The sequence below is a fragment of the Colletotrichum costaricense genome (genome assembly GCF_030867565.1).
Source record: "Colletotrichum costaricense strain IMI 309622 chromosome Unknown Scaffold_5.1, whole genome shotgun sequence".
Lineage (NCBI taxonomy): Eukaryota > Fungi > Ascomycota > Sordariomycetes > Glomerellales > Glomerellaceae > Colletotrichum > Colletotrichum costaricense.
The window spans coordinates 2,521,958-2,544,252 of NW_026848234.1; the positions used below are offsets into that span (position 1 = coordinate 2,521,958).

Here is a 22,295-nt window from a genome sequence, read left to right on the forward strand (position 1 = left end):
TGTGTTTATTGGCTGCTCACCGCAAGGTCGGGCCCAGTATTGACGACTAGGTATCACTGCCGCGCACGCTCAGACTCGATAGGCCTTGAAGAGCGCTGCAGAGGTGAAGAATTGGTCCAGTTTGCGTGGCAGGCGTGGGCCAAGCAGCTTTCGTCCCAGGCGGCGAATCATTGGGGCCACCAGTAACGAGGAAGCGATCATCGACTGGGGTTGATCCAATCCGATATGGGTATATGGCGATAATGGGGGGCCCCGGAACCAGTGTAACGGCACCGGGGGCCATGCCCCGGATTTCTCCCCCAGTTTCCTGTGGCCTGCGCCCCAGTTCGAACCCCAGGTGCCTCCCTCCTTTTCCCCAGAGCCCAGTGGGCTGTTCCTACTTTTGCCGAACGTCAAATTCGCAAGCTTGTCTATGTATCTCTTTGTTCCCGAATCTGGCCCTGAACGAAAGGTAGAATCTGGGGAAAAGGCGAGATGGGTGGTGGCGGAAAGGAGTGGTTGGTCGGGTTGGTTGGAGCGAAGTGGCACGAAGCATGGAATGGACGACTCGCCAGGAGACGCTTGCGCATGACACTGGGCTGACAACGGAGCGGAAACTCTGGGGGGCGGATCCGCCCCGCGTCCAAAATGGTCTAGAGCTTTTCCTTCCGTCAGGTTGCCGTAGGCGCCTGTTGACTTTTGGGGCCTCTGGAGAGACCGGATGGTCTACCTAGAGACTGGATAGCTGAAGTTGGGGAAGTGATCTGCTGCTTCTAAGGACTCGAGTGGTGCCATATCTGCGTCCGCTGAGCTGCTTTTGAAGGGCTGAATGGCGAGATGGAGAGAGAGACGCTGCTTTTCAGAGATACGGGACAATGGCAGGACAGGCCAGCGCGGGTTTGCGCGGGGCATTGTGCTTTGGCGACGCTGTCAGGCTACGGGCACAACAGCAGACCGGCACACATCACGTCGACGCATGGCGTTGATGGACACGTTTATCGTGGCGGGCAAAAGTGTAGTGGTGTGCTTCTGTTCTGCTTCTGGCTTCCATTCTGTCTGGCGCCTGTTTCCAGAGCTTAGATCTTGTCAGTCATCGAGTGCTGGCCGGTACCTTGGGTGGTACCTAGCACCTCACCAAGTGGCCATATCAGGAAATGTACTTTGGAAGACCTCAGAAGCGAAGTACTCGTACTTAAGTCTACGGTCTAGCGAGCTGGGTGGTATACAATTGCCAGTTGGTGATTGGCTCCCCCTCACTCTTGTTAGCGTGCATTTGTATCGTTTCCCACCTCACCCCAACTTTTCCCAACACCAGCGCCGGCGCGAGGGCCGCCCGGCAGACCCCGGGCTGCTCTTCCCCCAGATTTCTGTACCTTCAAGGGCTCCTCGCTTACACAACACAGCAAGGCACTGGCCAGCGATGCAGGGCAGATTATCCAGTGCGAGAGCCGGCCCGGGGCCCACCAAAACCTCCCGTTTCCTCAGGTACTTTCCTCTCCACAGCAGCACCTCACCAGAACCGAGCAGTAAGGTACCTCTGCTCAGTGTAAGTAATTGACGGGGCTGCAGGCAGGAGCTCACCAATTCTGTAAATTCCAGTAAAGAAGCGGAAGGCTGTTTCTACCTTACCTTAGGCTCATGGTCCATCCCTGGTCCCCGCACATCGTCCACGGGGTCTTGTTCTAGGTAGGTGGTACTGTACTTGTAGCCTAGTGTACCTAACCTAAGGCAGGCAGGGAGGTACTTTACCGTCCCCAACTCCCCACGATTCATCTTGTACCGCGTTCCTAGCAGCAAATCCTTTCGGTGTGGTGTCCTGCGTCCAGCGTTCCCAGTCGTTGTGTCCATTTTGCTACTAAGAGACCCCACAGTCTCACTCCCTCTCCCCTACGACCATCTTCCACTTCTTCTTTCCCTTTTTCCCTCACACACACCCCCGACTCCGCCCTCCCACCCAACATCTCTATTGCTCTTCGTCTTGTTCGACCTTACAATTCATTCTACCTATTATAGGTACTGCTCACCCGCCGCTTCCGAGTTGTAGAACACACCAAATCTCCACTCTTCTCCTTTCCGTGTCTCTGCTGTCATCTTTGCCATCTCAGTTGGCAAGATCGGTGTTCTCGTGGACCTACTCTCTTAGTCACTAAAGATACCAACTACCTGCAACAACCCCCAACGAAGACGACGATTTACGAAACCACCCGCCCATCACTTTGAGGAGGACTCATGATTCATCTGTATACAAATATTCAACCAACCGCGCGCCCGTCCAAAACAATCAACCGAGCCCACCAACGACGAATCTAGAGAACAGGAAAAAGTCACCGCCGAAGCCTCTGAGGCTGACCTAGTCAACGCCAGATATCCGCCTTGAGTTGCCCATCATCGGATAAATCACCAGGAAGGAACATCGAAACGTAGAAAACAGAGGGAAACACCGCCACCATGCCTGGAATATTACCCATGAAGGTGATCAAGGTGGGCACCAGCTCGCAAAGCCGCATAGCACAGGCCTGCGACCGGTGCCGGAGCAAGAAGATTCGTTGCGATGGAATTAGGCCGACATGCTCGCAATGCTCCAACGTGGGCTTCGAGTGCCGCACAAGCGACAAGCTGAGCCGTCGCGCATTCCCCCGCGGCTACACAGAGTCTCTCGAGGAGCGCGTGCGCCAGCTGGAAACCGAAGTCAGGGAGTTGAAGGACTTGCTGGATGAGAAGGACGAAAAGATTGACATGCTGTCGAGGATGCACGGAAACCACAGCCACACGACCATGCGCAGCCCTTCCGTCGCGACATCGGCGCATTCACCCGCGTCGACATCAGATGGAAGAAAGGATGCTGGGGCGCCGGCCAAGGAAGATACTTTCCGGGTGCAGGCGTCGCCGTTATTACTGGGCGTCGAGAACTCGGATTCATACTTTATGGGCCCTTCCAGCGGCCGTGCCTTTATCGGTTCGTACCGCCCTTCTTATGCGCGTACCCGTTCATCCCGCCTCCCAGAGTGGCGGTCCGAGCGATGTAGATATAGACCAACGAGCTTTTGGGCTAACAAGGAACACAGAGGCTTTCAAGCGCAAGATGCAAGAAAATGGCAAGTCATGCTCAGATTTCAACCCGGAAGCGTTTCTGCATATCCAGGGGTGCCATCCCTTGACGCCGAAAACGCCTGATCAGTCACTCAAAGTGCCGCCGCGTTTGTTCTCAGATCGCTGCGTCAACGTCTACTTCCAAGAGTGGGCTCCCTTATTCCCCGTCTTGCACAAGCCGACATTCCTCCACATCTATGAGGAGTTTGTATCAGACCCGGAAAAGGTCAAGAATAATCACAAAATCGCCCAGTTGTACCTCGTCTTTGGCATCGCGGCATTAGGCAGCGACCAGCCCGATCTCGAGCAGATCGCAGCGTGTGAGCAACAATGGCAACGAGCTGTCGAGGCTGTTCTTATGGAAAACACCATGGTCACCCTGCAATGTCTTGAGTTGGCCATCTTGTACTGCATCGTGAGAGCGGATTACAAGCGCTTGCAGCACTACAAGGGCATTGCGGTGGGTTTGTCCCATCGCCTCGGCCTCCATCAGAGCCAGAAACGCTTCTCCTTCGGCGCGCTCACTATTGAGACCCGTAAGAAGGTGTTCTGGACTCTGTACACATTGGATTGGTGAGTACTATTACCTCAGAATGAAGTTGGGACATTGACTAACGGCTGCAGCTTCTCTGGTGCCATTCTTGGACTGCCGAAACTGCTCAAGGAGGATGAGATCCACACTGAGTATCCTTCAGACACAGACGACGAATACGTCACAGAGAAGGGCTTCCAGCCAACGCTCCCTGGCGAATACACCCGCTTGTCGAGCGCGCTCGCCCTCTTCCGCTGTTGCCGAATCCTAGCCAAGGTGATGGAGAAGAATTACCCCGCCGCCACTTCACATGAGCTGTCGCTGCAGTCAATGTCTGCCATGGAGGCTGAGCTCGACGAATGGAACGAGTCACTCCCGACGCATCTCAAGCTTACCTTCAAGCAAGATAAGCCTTCGACCGATGTCACCGGAAGCCGGTCGCCATTGCTTGCTCTCGCCTACTACTACACCAAGATCCTCATCTACCGCCCTGCCGTTGGCTCCTCGCTCGGTCGCAAGGCCGCCCCTGCTTTGATCTCCATTGGCGAGTCCAGCAAGCACGTCGTTCAAATCGTCCAGCTGCTCGAGGAGCGCAGCATGACCTTCTCCTTCTGCCTCAACAAGACGGATACTCTCGTTCTCTGCGGCATGACCCTCATGTACCAGAGCTTCGAGCTCAAGCCCGAAAGCAAGATGCTAAAGGACGTCGAGCGTCTCGTCAACAGCGTCCTCCACATTCTCACAAAGGCCAAGGCGCCCGGATCCTTCGATCTCAAGCGTGTGGCAGGCCTCCTCATTCGACTTGATGAGCAGAACCTGCCCACTCCGCCACAAGAGCCTCCGGAAGCATCCGCGTCCATGCCCGCACCGCAAAGGGCTTCGCCGCCTGCGCCCGCGGTCAAGAAGAAGTCGCCTCAACGGACTTTGGGCCGTCTTCCGAGCGCCGCTGCTAGCGAGAGTGACTTGATCCAGCAGCAGGAGAAGATGCGCCGGATGACCATGCCAAGCATCCAGAACCGCCCAGAACTCTACCGGTCCCGTTCGAAGCCGTCGTTTGACAATTTACAACAGCAGCAGCAGCAAGACGTCCCCGCACGGCGAGACCAGCGTCTTTCCATGTCACAAATCACCAGCCGCATCCGTACGTCCTCCAAGCAGAATCTCGACTATCTGTCTCTGAATAGCACACCAAACGGTTCATCGCCTCCATCGCCAACTACAGCCCGTCTCCACCAGCACATCCTCGCCGCAGCGCACCAGAGTCTTTACGCACAACAGCAGCAGCAACAACAACATCAGCCACAGCAACCACAAAAGGTGTCTGGGGTATCTTCCTCTGAATGGGAGGCCCTTCTCGGCTCCATGGATGGCGGTCTGAACAACGTCTACGACGCAATCTACGGCGGCGGTGGCGGCGCCATCCCCAACATGGGAGAGACGCCCGCGTCATCATCGACAGGGTTGGACAGCTGGAGCCCCGATAGCTGGGACCTAGCCAACTTCAATATCGGTGACTTTGGAACGAACCCGGCACCGCCGCAGAGTGTGTTGAGTGTTAGCGAGGAGAGCTTGTCCTCGGGCGAGGACCTGGCGACGAGTGATTTGAATTTGAGCGTCAGCAGTTTGGAGTACCGGAACGCGTTGCTCGCATCTTGCAGCGGGAACGCGAACAATGATGGGTTATTTTTGGATGGGCTTGATGGGAATTACGGACTTTGAGCGAGAGGGTTGTATGTCGACGGCGTGATTTGGATGGTTTAAATAGCGACAGCTTTGGCTTTTGGTATGTGAGAATTTTCAGGGCTTTATATATCTGAACGGCCAGATGGAAATGGGAAACCTAGCAAGCTCTTGGACATGAATATTGATTATCTCTTGTTGTTCTTAAAGGAACCCTTCCTCGACCCCACCCGAATCTTCTGACAAGACACAACGAGGCGTCACACATAACTTCTCTCGGCTCAAGGATATATGCGGGCTTCGCACAAATCCTGTCTGCTTCAATGCTCTCACGCGCACTATCTGTCCTGGTCTAAGGAGGTCCAACATTTTGTTACCTTTGGTACCATCTTCCAAAACTGCACAATGTCTGGGTACTGTAGCCTGTTCTTGTACAGAAGTATAGCATGGGAAGGAAAGTTTGGGTGAAAGCCACAGATCTAGGAGGATGTGTATTTCGGGATTCGAACTTTATACTCTTCTGTATTTCTAGTCACCTAGCCTCCATCTACATCGCGCAATTAGCGCTATATTTCAGCCCCCTCTGCCTCTTCCTATGTAGGTAAATTACTGTCCTCTAAACGTTCATCACAGTTATCATCCGACTGGGCTCTACTCTCTGCCCCCCTTTCCCTCCACTCGCCCTCTGTCAGTGTACTTTCCCCTAGCTCATTTTCTCTCCTCTTTCACAGGTGTCGTCTATCCCCGCAAGATTGATCATACTAGAGACCTTCTCAAACCAGCCAGCGCCAACACATCGTTGCAAGAGCCCCCTCAATTCTCACAGCTTCAACGCCTTGGCGGCCTTGGGCCCGGGCCCCACAACCCCAAACCGCGCAACGAGCATCAGAATGGGCGTGAACACGGCCACGAGGACCTGTATCCCCGCGACCTCGAGGTACAACCTCGCCGTCCTCTTCCACGTCCCGTCGCGCACCCGGCCCGTCCGCCTAGCCGCCCTCGCCTTTTCGTCTGCGTCTACCTCTCGCTCTCCCGATGGAACCGAAGTCGACGTGGATGTAGACGTAGATGCCCCCTCCCACCGCTTACAAACCTCCCGGAACAACTCTGGATCATCCGTAATCACCCCGTCCGCTCCGGCGCGGATACTCCACTCCATCCACTCCTCGTCATTGACCGTCCAGACGAACAGCTGCCGATGGTTCTTCTTCACGTCTCTGATGAACAGTTTGCCGACGGGCCCGACGAGGGACTTTTGGAACATGTTGAAGGAGAGGTTCGGCTGTTTCGGCGTGAGGAAGTTGCGGGCGTAGAGCGGGGACCAGGAGATGAGGGAGATTGGGTAGGCGGGTAAGATTGTGCGGACGTGGGTGATGTAGGGTTGCTTTGGATTAAGTGTTAGTACCGTCGTGCTCTTTGGGGTTTTGGTCTTTTGCGGAAAGTGTGGTGAGACTGGTGAGATGGTAACTTACGTTCCAGCATCCGAATACTATCCTCTCGTTCCACGGCACGGGACCCGGCGTGGAGGCCAGGACGTCGGCTACGCGGCCGAGGAGTTCTGCTGGGGGATCGTCGGTCTATGCGCATTCGATTCACGTCAGCATCTTCATCATCATCATCATCATCTTCTTCTTCTTCTTCTTCTTCTTCCCAGCGCCGCGCTCTCTTCTCGCACCCTCCTCTTCAACTCCCCCTCTCTTCACCTCCCACACCAAACACCCAAAGCACAAAACCCATCACCCCAAAAGCACCCATGAACGTGATCCCTTACCTTGATATCGAGCAAAACCCAAACCCCCTCCCTCCCCTCCTCCGCCAACAACCCCAACAGATCCTCCAGCCTCGGCATCCTCTGCCTCGGCTCTCTAACCGTCTCGAGCGTCTTGAGATAACTCCAATCGCACTCGTTGATCTTCTTGTCCTCGATCCCGAAACACCGCTTCAGGCTCCCGTCGTGGGAGAGCACGACGACGCCGTCGCGCGAGAGGTGCAGGTCCGTCTCGAGGGCGTGCGCCCCGGCTTCGTCGAGCGCGGCGCGGAAGGCGAGGAGGGTGTTTTCGGGGTACTGGGCTCTGAAGCCGCGGTGGGCTATTGCTTGGGGGAGATGATGTCCGCCGCCACCGCCGCCGCCTCGGGTTGTGGTGGTGGCTGTGGTGAGTGGGAGGGCGGATGTAAAGTGTGCTGCGATGTTGAGCCTCTTATTAGCTACATATTGGCACCTAGAGCAAAAACGTGCAATTTGGGGGGGGGGGGGGGGGGGGGGGAGGGGTGGGGGGGGGGGGGGGGGGGGGGAGGGTGAGGTGTATGGTTGTGTGTGTGTGGTTTTGTGGATGGGTTGGTTGCGGGCGCGGAGGTGAGGGGGGGGGGGGGGGGGGGGGGGGGGGGGGAGAGAGAGAAGGTTGTACCTGACGGGCTGGAGGACTCATCCCCCAGGAGGGGTTTCGTTTCAGGAGTCATTGCCGCTGCTGCTGGATGTCCTCTATGTCTCATCTAGAATTCTAATGGTATGTGGGAGGCTGGGTCTATCAACGGACAGCCCAGCTTAGTGTAAAGCACTCTTGTCTAATGAGATGGTGGTCTATGAGCGCAAGTGACCGAGTGGTGTGATACAGAAAGGCAGGCGCCGGAGGAGGGAGAGAAGCAAAGAATTATGAGTCTACGTGAATTCAACGACGAAACGATGAAGTTCTTTCTCAAGTGGTAGAGAGGGGAGAAGAGTTGTAGACTAATCAACTAATGGACGTAATGTAGTTGTCGCATACTCTAGCGCATACGGACTCGGGAGCTTTCAGAGGTCTCGAAGGCTTAGGTTAATCCCGTAAAAGCCGTGCGCAGTTGTGGGCTGATTCAAAGGACGGGACGGAATGTTGACGACGACGAACATGAGGATTGTATGTCCAAGGTAGGAACGATTATGAGACAAGACGTACAGCTAGTTGCCTCGCCTCACCATACGTAGCTGGCCAGCGGGGTGCCTCGGAGCAATTCCAATTCGGTCGTGCCGGTTCGACGTCCCACCACGTGCAGAAGCCCAATGCGCGCCGACGGGGCCGTACTTTGCCTTGAAGCTTAACGCGGGCAGGGTGCAGGTGGGAATTTGGGACGGATCGCTTCCGCTACCTGGTACTGTGGGCTGGCGCATCCATTGCCCCGCAGCTCACTCACCACCAGACCACCGGCGCGGGGCAAGACCTTAAGTCCGACCCCGCGGTGGGCGAGTCTGCAGTAGCGTCCCGCGTAACCCGTTCTCTTCCAGGTTCACTGAGGTAGATAGACAGGAATCAATGGGCCTCATGCCTAGGATACGGTCATTGGAAGAAATTAGGCTACTGAGGGAAGGCAGGTGAAATTACGGCTGATGATCCATGAATTCGACGAGTGCTTGCGCAGCCTGTTTCATTCTTGTCTGCTCTATCGCGTCGATTGCTTCGCTCACGCAGAGAGCCCTGCCAAAACACTTTTTTTCTACTCTACAACTACTGCGCTGGAAAGGTGCCATATGATGTCGGGCCTCTGTACCCGTAAACCCCCTTATGCCCCTTTAAAGCAACTTTTACCAGTCTCCAGCCAGGCCAAGTCCCTCCCTCGCAACCATGCAAATGATTTCCGCCGCGAAACAAGACTTCTTTAGTCAATGTCAATGTCAATATCGAGATCCAGGGATCCGATAATGTCATCATCCATGAGCGGCTTGTGAATTGTCGGGATGCCCTTCTTCTCCTGGTTCGCAGCCTGCAGCTTGACCAAGTTAGGCAAGAAGTTCTTCTCCTGAGCGCCCATCTTGGGCGTGCCGTTGGCGGGTGTGCTTGCATTGCTGTCTTTTGCCTTCTTGCTGCCCGTATCGTTGGCGTCGTGGATGAACTTGGCCTTGGTCCGCAACCGCCGCGACAAATCGTTCTTGATGTCCTCGCCCCTCTCCAGCGCCGCCTCTAGCTTACGCGCCTCGGCCTTCTCCTTGAGCTGTGCTCTCCTAACGTTCTCGGCGTTCTCCAGCCGGCGTTGGCGGTTGATGTTAGCTAACCGGTCCTGCTGGGATGTTGCGCTGGGCTTAGATGAGGTCTCGCTAAGGCTCGTCTTGAAGGCCAATACGTTCGTTTTGAGGTCGTCGAGCTGCTCCTGCAGGTCCTCTGCTTTTCTGGTGTTCCCTTGGGCGCGGGCGACCTCGATATCTTGAGCGAGGCGCTCGCGCAACTTGGGATCGAACTTCTTGCGGAGCGCGGCCTTGCGCTGGATGCGCTCGTCAATCTCGGTGGTGGAGAGATGGTACGCGATGAGCGCGTTGATGTCGTCAATCTTGTCCATGAGGGTCTTCTTCTTGGGCCAAGTCAGGCCCTCGGACTGAATGACCTTTTCGTATCGATTGTATTCGCGCTGTTCCAGTCAGTTGGACGCCCTCCAGTATAGAGCGTCTGAAGAGGAAACCCACCTCGGTAAATGGCCGATCTGACAGGAAAATGAATGGGAACGGCCGTTCCGCCTTACCATGAGCTGCCAGAACATACTGATCGGTCACAAAGGCACCACTAGGGCCTGTCATGGCGTATGGCTTGCCAACCGTGATGGCTGTAAAACGTCAGCATCTTGTCAGCAACAACACCTCGGCGGGCGGACTGACATTGAATGCGCGCCATGCGATATTCGTCCTGGCCCGTCTTGGGATCGGGACCGATACTGATGCGGACGTAGCATCCTATCATGGTCGTCTCGAAGCTTGGGTGGAAGCAGTGCTCCGCGAAACGACTCTTTCCGACGCGAATGCGCTCGAAATCCCGAATGTCTGGAGGCGGCAACTCGCGTGCGACAATCTCGTCCTCCGGCGATCGTGACTTGCGGTGCCGACGGCGTTGGTTCTCCTCGTAATCACCTCCCTCATCGCTGTCGTCCTGGTAGTCGTCGCGCGGCGACCTAAGCCCCTTGCGCTCCTCCTCGCGACGACGTATGCGGTCGACCTTTTCCGCACGCGCGCGACGTAGCTCATCTATCGCTGACGTCTTGCCGTCGGTGCGCGGCCGCGCTGTCGTGCGCGATTCGTCGTCGAGGTCGGCAGCGTCGGCGCTGCGCTTCTTGAGCTTCTGCTTCTTCTCCTCGTTCTCCTGCTTGCTGACAAGCTGTCGCAGCATGCGATTCTGTCTGTGGCGCTCAATTTCGGCCTGTCGCTCTGCGAGCAGTGATTCTCTCTCGACTTCGCGCATGGCCATTACCATCTCCTTTTCGGCGCGGCTTTTGAACATGCCGTCGATCGGGTACTTATCCTCCTCATCATCGTCTTGGCCCGCCCTATGCGGCTCGGCCTCGGAGTCGGACTCGTCCATGGCGGCGGATCCTATCGAGTTGGGGCTACCGGGTGCTGAAGAGCTGAGGCGCATTGTCAGTGATGTAATTGGCAGGCAAGGCAGTGGAAAGCCAATGTTGCGCGCGCGATGATGAGCTGGGAGATTGAAATTCAAGATGTCGAAGGTGAAGCTCAAGGTTGGTGGACTTCCTCCGATGTAGAGGTAGGAATGCGCCTGGGTGTACTACAAAACGGGAGAAACTTACGTCTCTCCTTCTTCTTCTGAGTCGCCTCCTCCAGCGCGCTTCTTCACCTTTTTCGCAGCGGACTTTTTCGCAGCCGCCTTGGGCGGTGGTGACGCGGATTGCGCCCTACTCTCCACCTCAGACATCACCTCCTCCTCTTCCTCGTCAGAGGACTCTCCGCCTCCGGCGAGAGCCAAAAGCTCATCATCAATGTCGGCCATGGTGAGTTACGATCGGGTATTCGACTAAGGGGCTGGAAGCTCTTTCAAGCAACTGCGCCGGGTGTATCAAGTGATTCAAGACCGATCGATCGGTTTACGCAATTGGCTATCGATGCAAAGAAAACAAATACGATAACTTTGAGTCGCAGAAAGATGAAATTCCTTTGTCGATTGGGTGTAGAGAGGTGAATGGTCAGGAGATGGTCGCTAGCGGTTGTGTGGTAAGGTTGTAAGAATAAGAACTCGAAAGTCTGGCTCCTATTCACAGCCTTGGGCCATTGTCGTTGCGAACGCGTGCCTGATTGGCTCAGATTATGTCATTCGTCTGCACAGGGGTGGAGCAGTCGGAGCGTCGGCCCATGGCCATCCGACCTGCCCTACGGCTAGCCAATCAACGCTCACAAAGGCTTCAGCATCCACAGGGTCTAGTCGTTCGATGTCATTGACATCTTCTATTTGTCTTCGGCCGAGTTTGTGCTCCGAATACCCTAGGGGTCTTGTCTATCCACAGGAAAATCTCACAATGGCTTCAGTAAGATCAGTTCTGAGGCCCTGCTGTGGCATCGGAAGAATTGGAGCGCAAAACGCGTATGCGCCGGGTGTTTGCATCTCGCGCAGACAGCTATCCGGCACATCCAATGCTCAGGCCGAAGCAAAAGGTGCAGCAGCGGCGCCCCGACGAAAGCCCCTGACCCAAGAGCAGCGGGATTTCTTGTCTTCAGCAGTAAGTTGTGCAATTGTATGCAGTTGGGGAAACTATACTGACTTTGTTCAGCTTCGAGTCAATCAAGCCGGAGAACTGGCTGCCACCCGAATCTACACAGCTCAAACCCCACCGATCGTCAATCGACACCCGCACCTTCGACCTCTCATGGCACATATGTACGACCAAGAAGAGGGCCACCTAAATACATTCAACGCCCTCATCCACAAGCATCGCGTGCGACCGACTGCCCTGTATCCTCTGTGGCAGCTAATGTCAACTGGGCTGGGCTGGAGTACCGCAGTAATGGGTCGCGAAGCGGCCATGGCATGTACAGAGGCCGTCGAGACGGAAATTGGCGATCACTACAACAACCAAATCAGAACCCTAATCGAGATGGTCACAGAGTGGGAAGCTGAAGGCTACGACGTCGGTCCGGAGTTCACCGATCTCATTAAGACACTGCGGCGGATTCGCGATGAAGAATTGGAGCACCTGGACCACGCTGTCGAGCATGACGCCAAGAAGGCGGAGCCGCACTGGTTGCTCACCGGTGTGATCCGGGCGGGTTGCAAAGGCGCCATCTGGGTAAGTGAGAAGGTGTAATAAAGGCTGTAATTTAACAATGTGTACAATACATGTAAAAACAGGGGCCGAAGCCATACGAATAGAATCAATACAGTGAAAGTACCCGCGACGCCAAGATGCTCCTCCCTGACTCCGTCCTGTGCATCGATGTATCGTGTAATGGTTCAGCCATATAGAGAGGCTTTGTCCAGCAGGTCCATGAGACCGTTCTGAACTGTGTATAACACCTAGTTGCTGCAATGGATGTTAGCACTGGACCGGCTACGCACGGGAATGATAGACGGAGACTTACTAGATTTGAAGCGGCGCGACACCGTCCACCTGGAATCCCCAGTTGCCGTTTTGTTCTTCAGTCAGGAGCCAATCATATGGGAAGTTGACGACATGCCCCTGAATCATGCTGAGCAGTTCCTCTGCTTCGGCCCGCCCAAGCACCTCTTCGGGCGGCATACCGCGCCGGCTGCCCTTAGTAGTGGCCCGTCGGCGGCGTCTAACCGACCCTTGGGCTTGTTGAGCTAGAATGCTCACATCTCTCGAAGGCGGCTTCTCTAGAGGGGAAAAGGTGGTTCTTCTTTCCCTACTCTTCTCTCGTGCTGGTTCCAACATGCTGGCGTCGGCGGCAGGGCCTGGTTCAAAGGCCGGGAAGGGAACGTCTCCAGCAGGAAGAATAGGCGATGGATCATCTTGTGGACGCTTTGATGATGCCGACACGTCTATGTTGAGGTTGAGCCCGCCTCGGGAACTTGGGTGCTCGCTCTTCTCGTTGAGGTCGTGGTCATCATCTGCCGGGATGACAATTCTAGGATGGTTCGAGTGGTTGGTCTTGAGGTGCAGCTTCTCTTCCGTCTTATCCGCTACAGCGCTCGCAATAGCCCCAGGGCCTGGCGCGCCCATACCGGCACCACCTCCGCTGACAGGTGTCTGGTGACGGTTAAAGTTGGGATCTCCGTCATCGGTCTTGGTTTGGCCCTCCATGCTCTGTCTGAACCTCTCCGTGTAAGACACAGCCTCTCGATAATCGGGCCAGGTAAGCACTTCTGAATCGGGCATGCATCTAAAAACGCGGCGGTACAGTTTCGTGTTATTCTCAGCGACCCTGTTCCAGATGTCGTCAAAGAACGTTGAGTTGACGGGGTCACGCATGCAATCCTTATCAATGTGCGCTTGCCTGATATCTGCAGCCAGAGGATGCAGTGGGCCGTTGGTCGGCTGGCCGCTCTGGTCCAAGTGAACAGGGGGTCCGCCAATATCAGTATCGTCTACAGCAGGTAGTGTGGGAAGCCCAGCTGTGCGAGGGAGGCCGAGTTGGTCTGTGGTCCGTCTGTTGAGAGCTGGGATCGGCGGCAGGGCATCGTTGCTAACTCCGCCCTCCTCTTCCGTGTGGTGATCAGCCGACAGCTTGCGCTCGTGAGGCTGCATCGGCGATTGCAAAGTGCCTTTTCCTTCAGAGTTCACATTGTTGACAAGGACCTCGCGGCCATTGATGATGACAGAGTCTCGTCCTCGGTCAAGGCCAAGCTGAGCGGCTTCCTTCCAGTGGTCTTTGCCAAAACCGGCGACTTCTAGGTCGTGTGCCTCGTTGCCGGTTACGCGATCGTCGCGGTCCTTGCCCTTCTCTGAAGAGGACACTGAGGACGCTTCCTCGGCTGCCGCTTCCGCCTCTGCGGCATCATGGTTAAAGCTTGCAGCCTGTCCTGGCATTGCTGGCTTGGTCGGTTTGCTGGCTGACTGCGGTGCACTCGGCCCTGCGACAGGAGGTGACTCTGCTTCCTCGTCGTAAATTTGATCCATCTCTGCCTCGTACTCGGCTTGGCGGTCCATTTCGGCCTGCCTTTCTTCCTCCAGGATCTCGTCTACATCCAGGCCAAGATGTTCTCGCATCAGGCGAAGTCGCAAGGTATGCGCAAACCGACCGACTTGGTAAGGTCTGCCTGCCATTGTTGACCAAATCATGTCGGTGTCACGAACAACAGCAGCAAGCTCAGAGTCACGACTTCCAAGCATGGACCGCTCGTTGATGTTGGCGGAACCAATGAGCGCAACACGATCATCTACCACGATACATTTGGCATGAATGTAAAGCTGCTCAGTGACCAAAGCATTTCTGGGGCCAATTTTGCCCCACTGTCGCAGACTGTAGAACTGAATGTACTCTTCCGGTTCGATGTTGGCAGCACGGAGACGTTCGAAGATCGAGCCTTCACCGCGGCAGATACTGCGGTATTGGCATTGCAGAATGAGACGAACACTGGTGCCTTCCTGTTCATCGACAGTGTTTTGGAAACCAGGCATGAGAGGAATGACAATGCATGCCTTCCAGTCCTCATCGTTCTCGTGAGCTCTGATGATGCGCTCGACAAGCGCATCACCGATGCGATTGACAATCTTTGTATTGAACGCCTCGGTGCTCGTGATGAAGAACTGGTTCTCGATGTAAACGAAATGGTCGGAATCCTCAATCATCTTGACGTAGGCGTTCTGGATACTGCACTCGACATGCTCAATGCCCAGAGACCAGTTGGCGGATGACCTCAAGATCTGAACTTCGCAAGTACCCGTCAGCCCAAGGGCATCGAGCTCGTGCATTTTTACATCTGGAGGCGGTAGCAAGAACGGCAAAGGACGGGTCGTCTTCCTGCCTCTCTTGACATAGTTCCACCTTTGGACGAAGTGTCTCGTCAAATCTCGGGCTGGCTGACCAACGACCTGCATAGCAATGTCGTGCCATGGCATTCGGGGAACCTTGCTTCGGTCGTACATCTCCTCGTACGGCTCGTCGAGTTTGAAGAAATCTTGGACACGGGGGTTCGAGTAGTCCTTTCCGGGGAAGAGTTGGCAATGTTCAGCATCCTTTGGCTGCTCGCTGTGCTCGAAACCCGTCGGTTTGTCGTCTGTAATCGGATGCTGCGGGCAATCCCAACGGCCAAAACACAAGTCGATGCCACCGACAAATGCGACATCGTGATCGACGATACACAGCTTTTCATGGTGGGCGAAGAAGAACTGGTTCTTCTTGAATTGATTGGGAGACCGCTGGACGAAGATGTTCGGGTGGAGGTTCAAGAGTGAATACTTGGTGTACTCAGAGTCGATCGGAATAGCAGCTTCGACATTGCGATACACAATGATGAAGATTTTGACACCCTCTCGGGCCTTTCGCTGCAGGAGTCGATCCAAACGCCACTTCTGGCTGATAGCGGCTGGTCGACGCATATAAAGCTCGGGACTGAGCCACCAATCATGAATGTAAATCACGTCTCGGGCCATGCTGATCGCACGAGATACGTTCCACATGTAATCTCTGCCGTCTACAAGCCACTGCGCAAATACGCCATTTCGGACTGGAGAGAAGCTGTCGAAGCGATTGGTGTCATACCACTTAGTCTGCTTGAGCATCTCTGCTATTGAGTCTTCGAACTGCTTCATGATGTGTTGGTTTCTTGAAAACAATTTGACCTTTCGCTCAGCTGTATGCAGTGTCAGTGTGTGATGCTTCTCAGCATCGCCCTCTTCCGCCAGGTCGATCTCCTTCTCCTCGGCCTTGGTCTTTCCCTTGGACAACTGTTTCAATGTGCTTTTCTTGGAAACAATGCGAAACTTGGAGTCCACGAGGTAGACGTCGTAGACGCTCATCTTCTCTGGTGATTCGACACAGACGATGTAGCTAGAGCGCACAAGGAACCACTTGCGACTATGGCGAGCAATGACCTTCTTTGGTGTCAAGACTCGACGGAAATCCATGCCTTTGGAGGATTGGATGTGCAAGTAGCACTCTTTGCCATGATAGCTGCCTTCAGCAGCTAGGCGCACTCCCAGAGCAGACAGCTCCAAGAACTTGCAAAGACGGTTACTGTCCGCACGGAACATTAACCACCGAATCATGTCCTGGAGATACTTTTCAAGGACCCTTCTTTGACGCTCAAAGTACCGTTTCCGAGCCTGAACCTGATCGATTTGGTTCTCGCCACCCGAGTCCCCGGGCTCAGTAAATCCGGTCGATTTCCTACGCATACCGAGCATGCCGAGGCGTGACTTCTTCCTAACTCCAGGGCCAGCTCGACCGCCTTCCCACTCGCTTGCTGTACCTTCTCCTGCGGTACCCTCAGCAGCAGTCCCTTCGCCAGCGGTGACCTCTCCTAGATCATCGCCCCGAATGCTTGCGTCATCTTCGTCCTCGCTGTCATCCTTATTACGGGCACTGCGAAGATAGGGGAAGGCGCCCCAGGGGAACTTGGGCATTTTGGGTCGGGCTCCTACATCGGCGCGCCCATGCAAGTACTTATCGTTGCTCATCGCAAGCTTGTATCGTACGTGGAGATTGTAGATGTCTTTCAGAGTCCTGATAATGACCCATTTCATTCGACTTGGGCCGCTGCCGTACTCGAGGTCCATTGTGAAGACCCAATGCCGCTCACTGTCGTCGTCGGACTCGGGTTGACTATCAGTAATACGCAAGCGCACTTGTTCGAGAAGGACAGGGATTCGCTTATTGCCATGCTCATCCCTTTGGATCATGCTGGCCAACATGAGAACGGCGGGCGCTCCGGCTCGCAGCTCTGCCATGAGTTCTGCCGACTTTGCGAAATCGAAACGATCCTCTTTCTTCTGCCTAAGGAGCTTCAAGGTGTTCTTGACGTATTTCCAAGTCGATGCTCGTTCGCTGCCGAAAAAAGGTCTCTTGGGCGTGATCGCGTCTCCGTCCGATACCCCGCCTCCACCAAGGACAGTTATGCGACGGACGTGGCCCATTCTTCTTCCTCCAGGGCTCTCAGTGCCATCTCCGGTATTCTTGCGAGACCTTATCCATGAGGGACCTGCAAGCTGGTCTCGTCCTTCACCTTCCGACATGCCGTGCTGCTGCTCGGGGTGGTCTGGCATACTCAAGCGCCTTCGCAGACCCATCCGGCCGTAACCGACGGGCGAGTCTGGGCCGGGTAGATGTCGCAGGTTGGGGGTACTCGGGACAGACATGTGTTGCTTTTTTGAGCGGCGCATTCTCCTTTTCTTCTTGGGCTTGACAGCATCCGATGTGGCTCCCTCATCAGCCGTCTCCTCAACATCCGCATCAGCATCGCTGCCACCATCCTCGTCTAGTGTATGAGGTATTCTTGATCTGAACTGGCCGGTGGTGGGCGAGCTACCCATGGACGGCGGCGTGCCGTTCTCGTTCAGGTTACCGGAGCTGCTCGTCTTGAGGGTCTGCGTGCTGCCAGAGCCGGTGAGCTGCTTCAGTTTAGAAATGAAGGCAGAGCCGATGGACTTTCCACCGTCGTCCCATGATGGCTGCCGCGAATGGCTTGCGGGGGCTTCCAGGACCTGGTCCGTTCTGGCAAATTGTACGCTTCTGCGATCGGTCGGTGAAGCTGGCTCAGGGGAGTATGTATCGTCTTCGGGCATCACGGGCAGACCGCCAGGGGTCTGACGCACGCTATCGGTGGAGTTGAGGGTTGGGAGCTGCGGCCGCCTTCCGTCGTTAACGGGTGACACGCTGTCATGAGGTGCTCCCCCATTGATGTAATCTCGTGCTTCCACCGTGGAATCGATCGGGGTATACGTGTCTTTTGGCGTCGGGAGATCCTTTGGGGGAAGAGCAGGAGGGTTATCTTTCGGCGGAGGAGCTGGAGGAGCAAGCGACTCTGGCTGGCTCGTGATGGCTGGTGATGCCGCGCGAGGGCTTCTTGTCATTGGTGAGACCGAATCATCTCGTCTCGAGTCCGTCATTGTGACGGGAAATTCGGGAGGGTGTAGAGGTAGGAAACGAGTTGAGGATTAGTCGAGGTTTCTAGGAAATCGGCTCGCGAACTTGAGGTGTGTAGGCCGTGGATCGGTGTAAACACCTCAAGCACGGCTTTCTCGGCGAAGTGTAAATGAGAGACAGCAGCCCAACAAGGGGTTGGGATGCGTCTGGAAGATCAAGTCGAGGGGTGATCGGGGGCGGACGTCTTGTAATTGCGGTCGAGACAGTCAGACACACCCGTCGGTGAAAGGTTCGAAGGCGAGAAGCTAAAGCGAGACAACAACGGCGCTCGTGGTCGATCACCGGCAGCTGCTCCAAAATCCGGCTGATGGGTTTGGTAAGAAACAACACCTTCCAAAGAATGAAATGTAGCAGTACCCAGAAAAAGGTTGGGCTGGGGGTGTGCTTCTGCAAGCCCTGCAGGGTTGATGGAAGATCGGGTTTGTTGCAGTCGAGCACCTTGAATCTTTGGACCTGCTAAAGTCAGGTATCTCCCGTACGGATAGGCGGGCAGACTGCAGACAACCTCAGATCCTCGAGACCAGGAACCTTGGGCTGTCGCAGTTTTGGGGGGAGACAGGGAGGGCGATGGAGTGCAGTGAAAGGTAAGGTATGGGAGGGACCAGGACCAGTGATCCCTGTGACGGCCTGCAAATCCCCAGCAAGTTGCAACGTTGGTGGAGGGCGAGGCTTAATTGCTTCTTTGGCTCCGAGCCAATGGGCGCCAATAGGGGCGCGAATAAGGGGGGGTGAACAGGGGGGAACACCTAGCGGCTCCCTCTGGGGCGTGCCACCTTAGTCCGATGTCACGCCCAAATCTTCAGTGGCTCCCTGCGCTATTCGGGCGCGGTGCAGCAGATGGAGCTTCCACTGACATTTGACACCGAATCCGCGGTTGAACAACTACCTTATCGAGGAATAGGGACTGATTTTCTGCCCGTCTCTGCCGTTTCGGTTCCATGTGACTTGTACGAAGTATGTGGTTGTCTCCCGCTTTGAACAATCCAGTGATGAGATCATGAGATGCTTGTGAGGGAGCTAAGGCGCAGAAAAGGACGGGAATGGACTGAGCTCCTACATTGGATGTAAGTAGTGTACATGAGCCCTACAGGGGCCCGTTTCTGCCCAGATTACGTCCTAAGCCAAACTTTCATCGACTGTGCGACGTTGAAATGACCACAATTACAGACGACGCAAATCCCGCAATTATGGATCGATGGCTTTTATTATACGCCTGTTGCGCGCATATGGCACGTCCGGGCCGTGGGGGCGTTCAATAGGGGTTCGGATAGATCTGAGACGTGGGCCATCCAACGTATGTCGGGACAGCGGTGCTTGATTATCTGCCAAACGTAAGGAGAAGAGGCTGGCGTGGCTGGCAAATGTACGGAGTAGCCAGAGGGCCGCGTATCTTGAGATGGAAAGGTATCCTCATCAACAAATGTCATCCGCACCCTGGTACTTCAACCCTTGGTGCGGGCGTGGGATCCGAGGAAAAGTCCGCTGTTCGCTTCGGATAGAGAGAGGCCGCCGAGACCCATTGTGGAGGAATAAGGCCAAGGGACAAAGAACGAGCGTGTTGACCCTGACTAGGCAGTCCGCGTGGGCTGTTTCACTGTGAATGAAAGAATGGAGAATTGAAGATCCATCATTTGAGTCTCCCATCTCTCAAGATGTGGCTTGAAATTTTGATGTGTGGCACATGTGGTAAAGGAAGAATCCTGGCGCCTCAGGGTAGGTAGTATAGTACTACCTGCTTACCGTTTGTGAGCAACCTCGGTGCAGCACCACCTCACTCTTCGCACCCTGCCTTACGTAACGCACTCAAAGCGCGTCTCGCGCATCTTCTTATCGATAAGCTCTCACCGTCGCGTCCAACATCACAGCTTGCGGAAGGTCACTGATTTTGGAGCCCAACATCGCCAAAGCCGCCATCACACTGCAAAGATGCCAAGGTAGGTTTCGTGAGTCCCTCCTGGCTTTCCCATACTTTATTTTGACTTCGTCTTACAGGGAAATCATTACGGTCCAGGCCGGACAATGCGGCAACAGCAGTCAGTTTACCCCACCAAACAGAACATCAGTCGTGCGCAATGGAGCTAATGCCATACAGTTGGAAGCCAATTCTGGCAGCAGCTTTGTCAGGAGCATGGCATCAACCAGGACGGAAACCTCGAAGACTTTGCTACTGAAGGTGGCGATCGCAAAGACGTCTTTTACTACCAGAGCGACGACACACGATACATTCCGCGAGCTATCTTAGTCGATCTAGAGCCAAGGGTGCGTCGACAATTTTCAGCGAGACACTGTACTATTGCTAAAGGAACTACAGGTCATACAAGGCATTCAAAGTGGCCCCTACAAGAACATCTACAACCCCGAGAACTTTTACGTTGGCAAGAATGGAGTTGGTGCTGCGAACAACTGGGGTGACGGTTATCAGACTGGCGAAGTGGTCTACGAAGACATCATGGAGATGATCGATCGCGAAGCTGATGGTAGCGACTCTCTAGAAGTACGTGCAACTTTGTATTATTCGTGCGGCCCCCGCTGATCATCTCAGGGCTTCATGATGCTGCATTCCATCGCGGGAGGTACTGGCTCTGGTCTGGGCTCATTCCTCCTCGAGCGGCTCAACGACCGGTTCCCTAAAAAGATCATCCAAACATACTCCGTCTTCCCTGATACCACAAACGCAGGCGATGTCGTCGTCCACCCTTACAACAGTGTTCTCGCCATGAGAAGGTTAACGCAAAACGCCGACTCGGTAGTGGTACTGGACAACGGAGCTCTATCACGCATCGCAGCCGACAGATTACACGTTCAGGAGCCCTCGTTTGCTCAAACAAATCAACTGGTAGGAATTATTCTCTCATGTTCGAGGCTCACAGACTAACTTGGGCAACGCAGGTATCGACCGTCATGTCAGCAAGTACCACAACTCTCAGGTACCCAGGTTACATGCACAACGATCTGGTCAGCATTCTTGCCTCGTTGATTCCCACGCCCCGCTGCCATTTCTTGATGACGGCATACACACCATTCACAGGCGATCAGGTAGAGCAGGCCAAGACTGTGCGAAAGACGACAGTATTGGACGTCATGCGGAGACTACTGCAGCCCAAGAACCGCATGGTCTCTACTCAACCGGGAAAGAAGAGCTGCTACATTTCTATTCTGAACGTCATTCAGGGCGAAGTGGATCCGACAGACGTCCACAAGAGTTTGCTGAGAATCCGGGAACGACGACTGGCGACCTTTATCCCATGGGGACCGGCCAGCATTCAAGTGGCCCTCACAAAGCGGAGCCCCTACATCCCAATGGCCCACCGTGTCAGTGGATTGATGCTGGCAAACCACACAAGTATCGCAACTGTAGGTTTCACGATCCTGATCCTGGTATGCGCATGCTTTGCTGACAGGCTCCCAGCTGTTCAAGAGAATTCTAAGACAATACGACGGTATGCGGAAGCGTAATGCCTTCATGGAGGGTTACAAGAAGACGGCGCCTTTTGCCGAGAACCTGGATGAATTCGACGAGGCCCGCGAGGTTGTGTCAGACCTGATCCAAGAATATGAGGCGGCGGAGGATTCCGACTACCTGAACCCCGACACCGGCGACAAGGCGACTTCAGCTGAAACGGACAAGAGAATGGGCTAGAATGATCGCGTGTGGCAGTGGCAGAAGGGAAGGATTAGCAGTTGGCACAGGGCTGGGAGATGACAGGGTTGGATCAAAACATTGACATGGCCATGACGGCATCCGCATCTGCACTGGGAAAAAGGAACAGACCGACTCTACGGTTGGCTTTGCTGGGACTCTGGGAGTAAGGCGTTCAGGGACGGGTGACAGAAGCTTACGCAAAAAAGCCCACTCGGCTGATACCAACAACCCCCTCAATAAAATTGCATCTGATTGAGGAAAACGCCCTCGTTCATGCCCAGGCACCACTTTGACCCTCAATTCAATGTAGCCCGTCTGCCTCATCGAAGCGTCTGGAGCTTTTGCTCCTGGCCAATTTGTGTCACTGATCGCCCATCCGCCATCCACGCCCAAAAGTGTTGTTGGATGTTCTCCACTTCCCGCGACAATCGTCGATGAACGTCAATGGTTCTCCACTGATTCCGCGCAAAGAGCCGCAATTGCACCTGCTTGACGTAATTGACGTCAGTGTCCGTAAAGGCTCCGAAAGCTCAAGCCTGGCCGGATTGGAGCTCGTCCGCCTCCAGCTTTGCATATAAGAGCCT

General features: G+C 54.9%; 7 protein-coding genes across 7 annotated transcripts, besides 1 other annotated feature; 3 read left to right on the top strand and 4 right to left on the bottom strand.

Moving 5' to 3' along the window:
- Nucleotides 1–46: 46 nt before the first annotated feature.
- Nucleotides 47–283, bottom strand: CCOS01_05978 (uncharacterized protein; the record flags this gene model as incomplete). Its single annotated transcript, XM_060454152.1, has 1 exon — nucleotides 47–283. The coding sequence occupies one exon, from the start codon at nucleotides 281–283 to the stop codon at nucleotides 47–49; it is 237 nt and encodes a 78-aa protein (XP_060315924.1).
- A 2,144-nt stretch (nucleotides 284–2,427) lies between these two features.
- CCOS01_05979 (fungal specific transcription factor domain-containing protein) lies at nucleotides 2,428–5,320 on the top strand (the record flags this gene model as incomplete). Its single annotated transcript, XM_060454153.1, has 3 exons — nucleotides 2,428–2,935; nucleotides 3,045–3,642; nucleotides 3,694–5,320. The coding sequence occupies 3 exons, from the start codon at nucleotides 2,428–2,430 to the stop codon at nucleotides 5,318–5,320; spliced, it is 2,733 nt and encodes a 910-aa protein (XP_060315925.1).
- Nucleotides 5,321–6,101: 781 nt separating this feature from the next.
- On the bottom strand, nucleotides 6,102–7,771 carry CCOS01_05980 (glycerophosphoryl diester phosphodiesterase; the record flags this gene model as incomplete). Its single annotated transcript, XM_060454154.1, has 4 exons — nucleotides 6,102–6,665; nucleotides 6,754–6,858; nucleotides 7,053–7,486; nucleotides 7,687–7,771. 4 exons carry the CDS (start codon nucleotides 7,769–7,771, stop codon nucleotides 6,102–6,104), a joined length of 1,188 nt encoding a protein of 395 aa, XP_060315926.1.
- Nucleotides 7,772–8,908: 1,137 nt separating this feature from the next.
- CCOS01_05981 (plus-3 domain-containing protein) lies at nucleotides 8,909–11,019 on the bottom strand (the record flags this gene model as incomplete). The annotated part of the gene is made up of 4 exons (XM_060454155.1): nucleotides 8,909–9,652; nucleotides 9,708–9,844; nucleotides 9,897–10,636; nucleotides 10,820–11,019. The coding sequence occupies 4 exons, from the start codon at nucleotides 11,017–11,019 to the stop codon at nucleotides 8,909–8,911; spliced, it is 1,821 nt and encodes a 606-aa protein (XP_060315927.1).
- A 523-nt stretch (nucleotides 11,020–11,542) lies between these two features.
- On the top strand, nucleotides 11,543–12,393 carry CCOS01_05982 (ubiquinone biosynthesis protein COQ7; the record flags this gene model as incomplete). Its single annotated transcript, XM_060454156.1, has 3 exons — nucleotides 11,543–11,743; nucleotides 11,795–12,310; nucleotides 12,373–12,393. The coding sequence occupies 3 exons, from the start codon at nucleotides 11,543–11,545 to the stop codon at nucleotides 12,391–12,393; spliced, it is 738 nt and encodes a 245-aa protein (XP_060315928.1).
- A 208-nt stretch (nucleotides 12,394–12,601) lies between these two features.
- CCOS01_05983 (uncharacterized protein) lies at nucleotides 12,602–18,031 on the bottom strand (the record flags this gene model as incomplete). The annotated part of the gene is made up of 1 exon (XM_060454157.1): nucleotides 12,602–18,031. One exon carries the CDS (start codon nucleotides 18,029–18,031, stop codon nucleotides 12,602–12,604), a length of 5,430 nt encoding a protein of 1,809 aa, XP_060315929.1.
- Nucleotides 18,032–19,273: 1,242 nt separating this feature from the next.
- Nucleotides 19,274–19,357: a sequence feature (Short protein (CCOS01_05984, KAK1530881.1) was converted to a misc_feature.).
- Nucleotides 19,358–19,994: 637 nt separating this feature from the next.
- Nucleotides 19,995–21,708, top strand: CCOS01_05985 (tubulin/FtsZ family protein; the record flags this gene model as incomplete). Its single annotated transcript, XM_060454158.1, has 7 exons — nucleotides 19,995–20,002; nucleotides 20,061–20,101; nucleotides 20,161–20,327; nucleotides 20,380–20,562; nucleotides 20,611–20,904; nucleotides 20,958–21,422; nucleotides 21,478–21,708. The coding sequence occupies 7 exons, from the start codon at nucleotides 19,995–19,997 to the stop codon at nucleotides 21,706–21,708; spliced, it is 1,389 nt and encodes a 462-aa protein (XP_060315930.1).
- Between the last annotated feature and the right edge of the window lie 587 nt (nucleotides 21,709–22,295).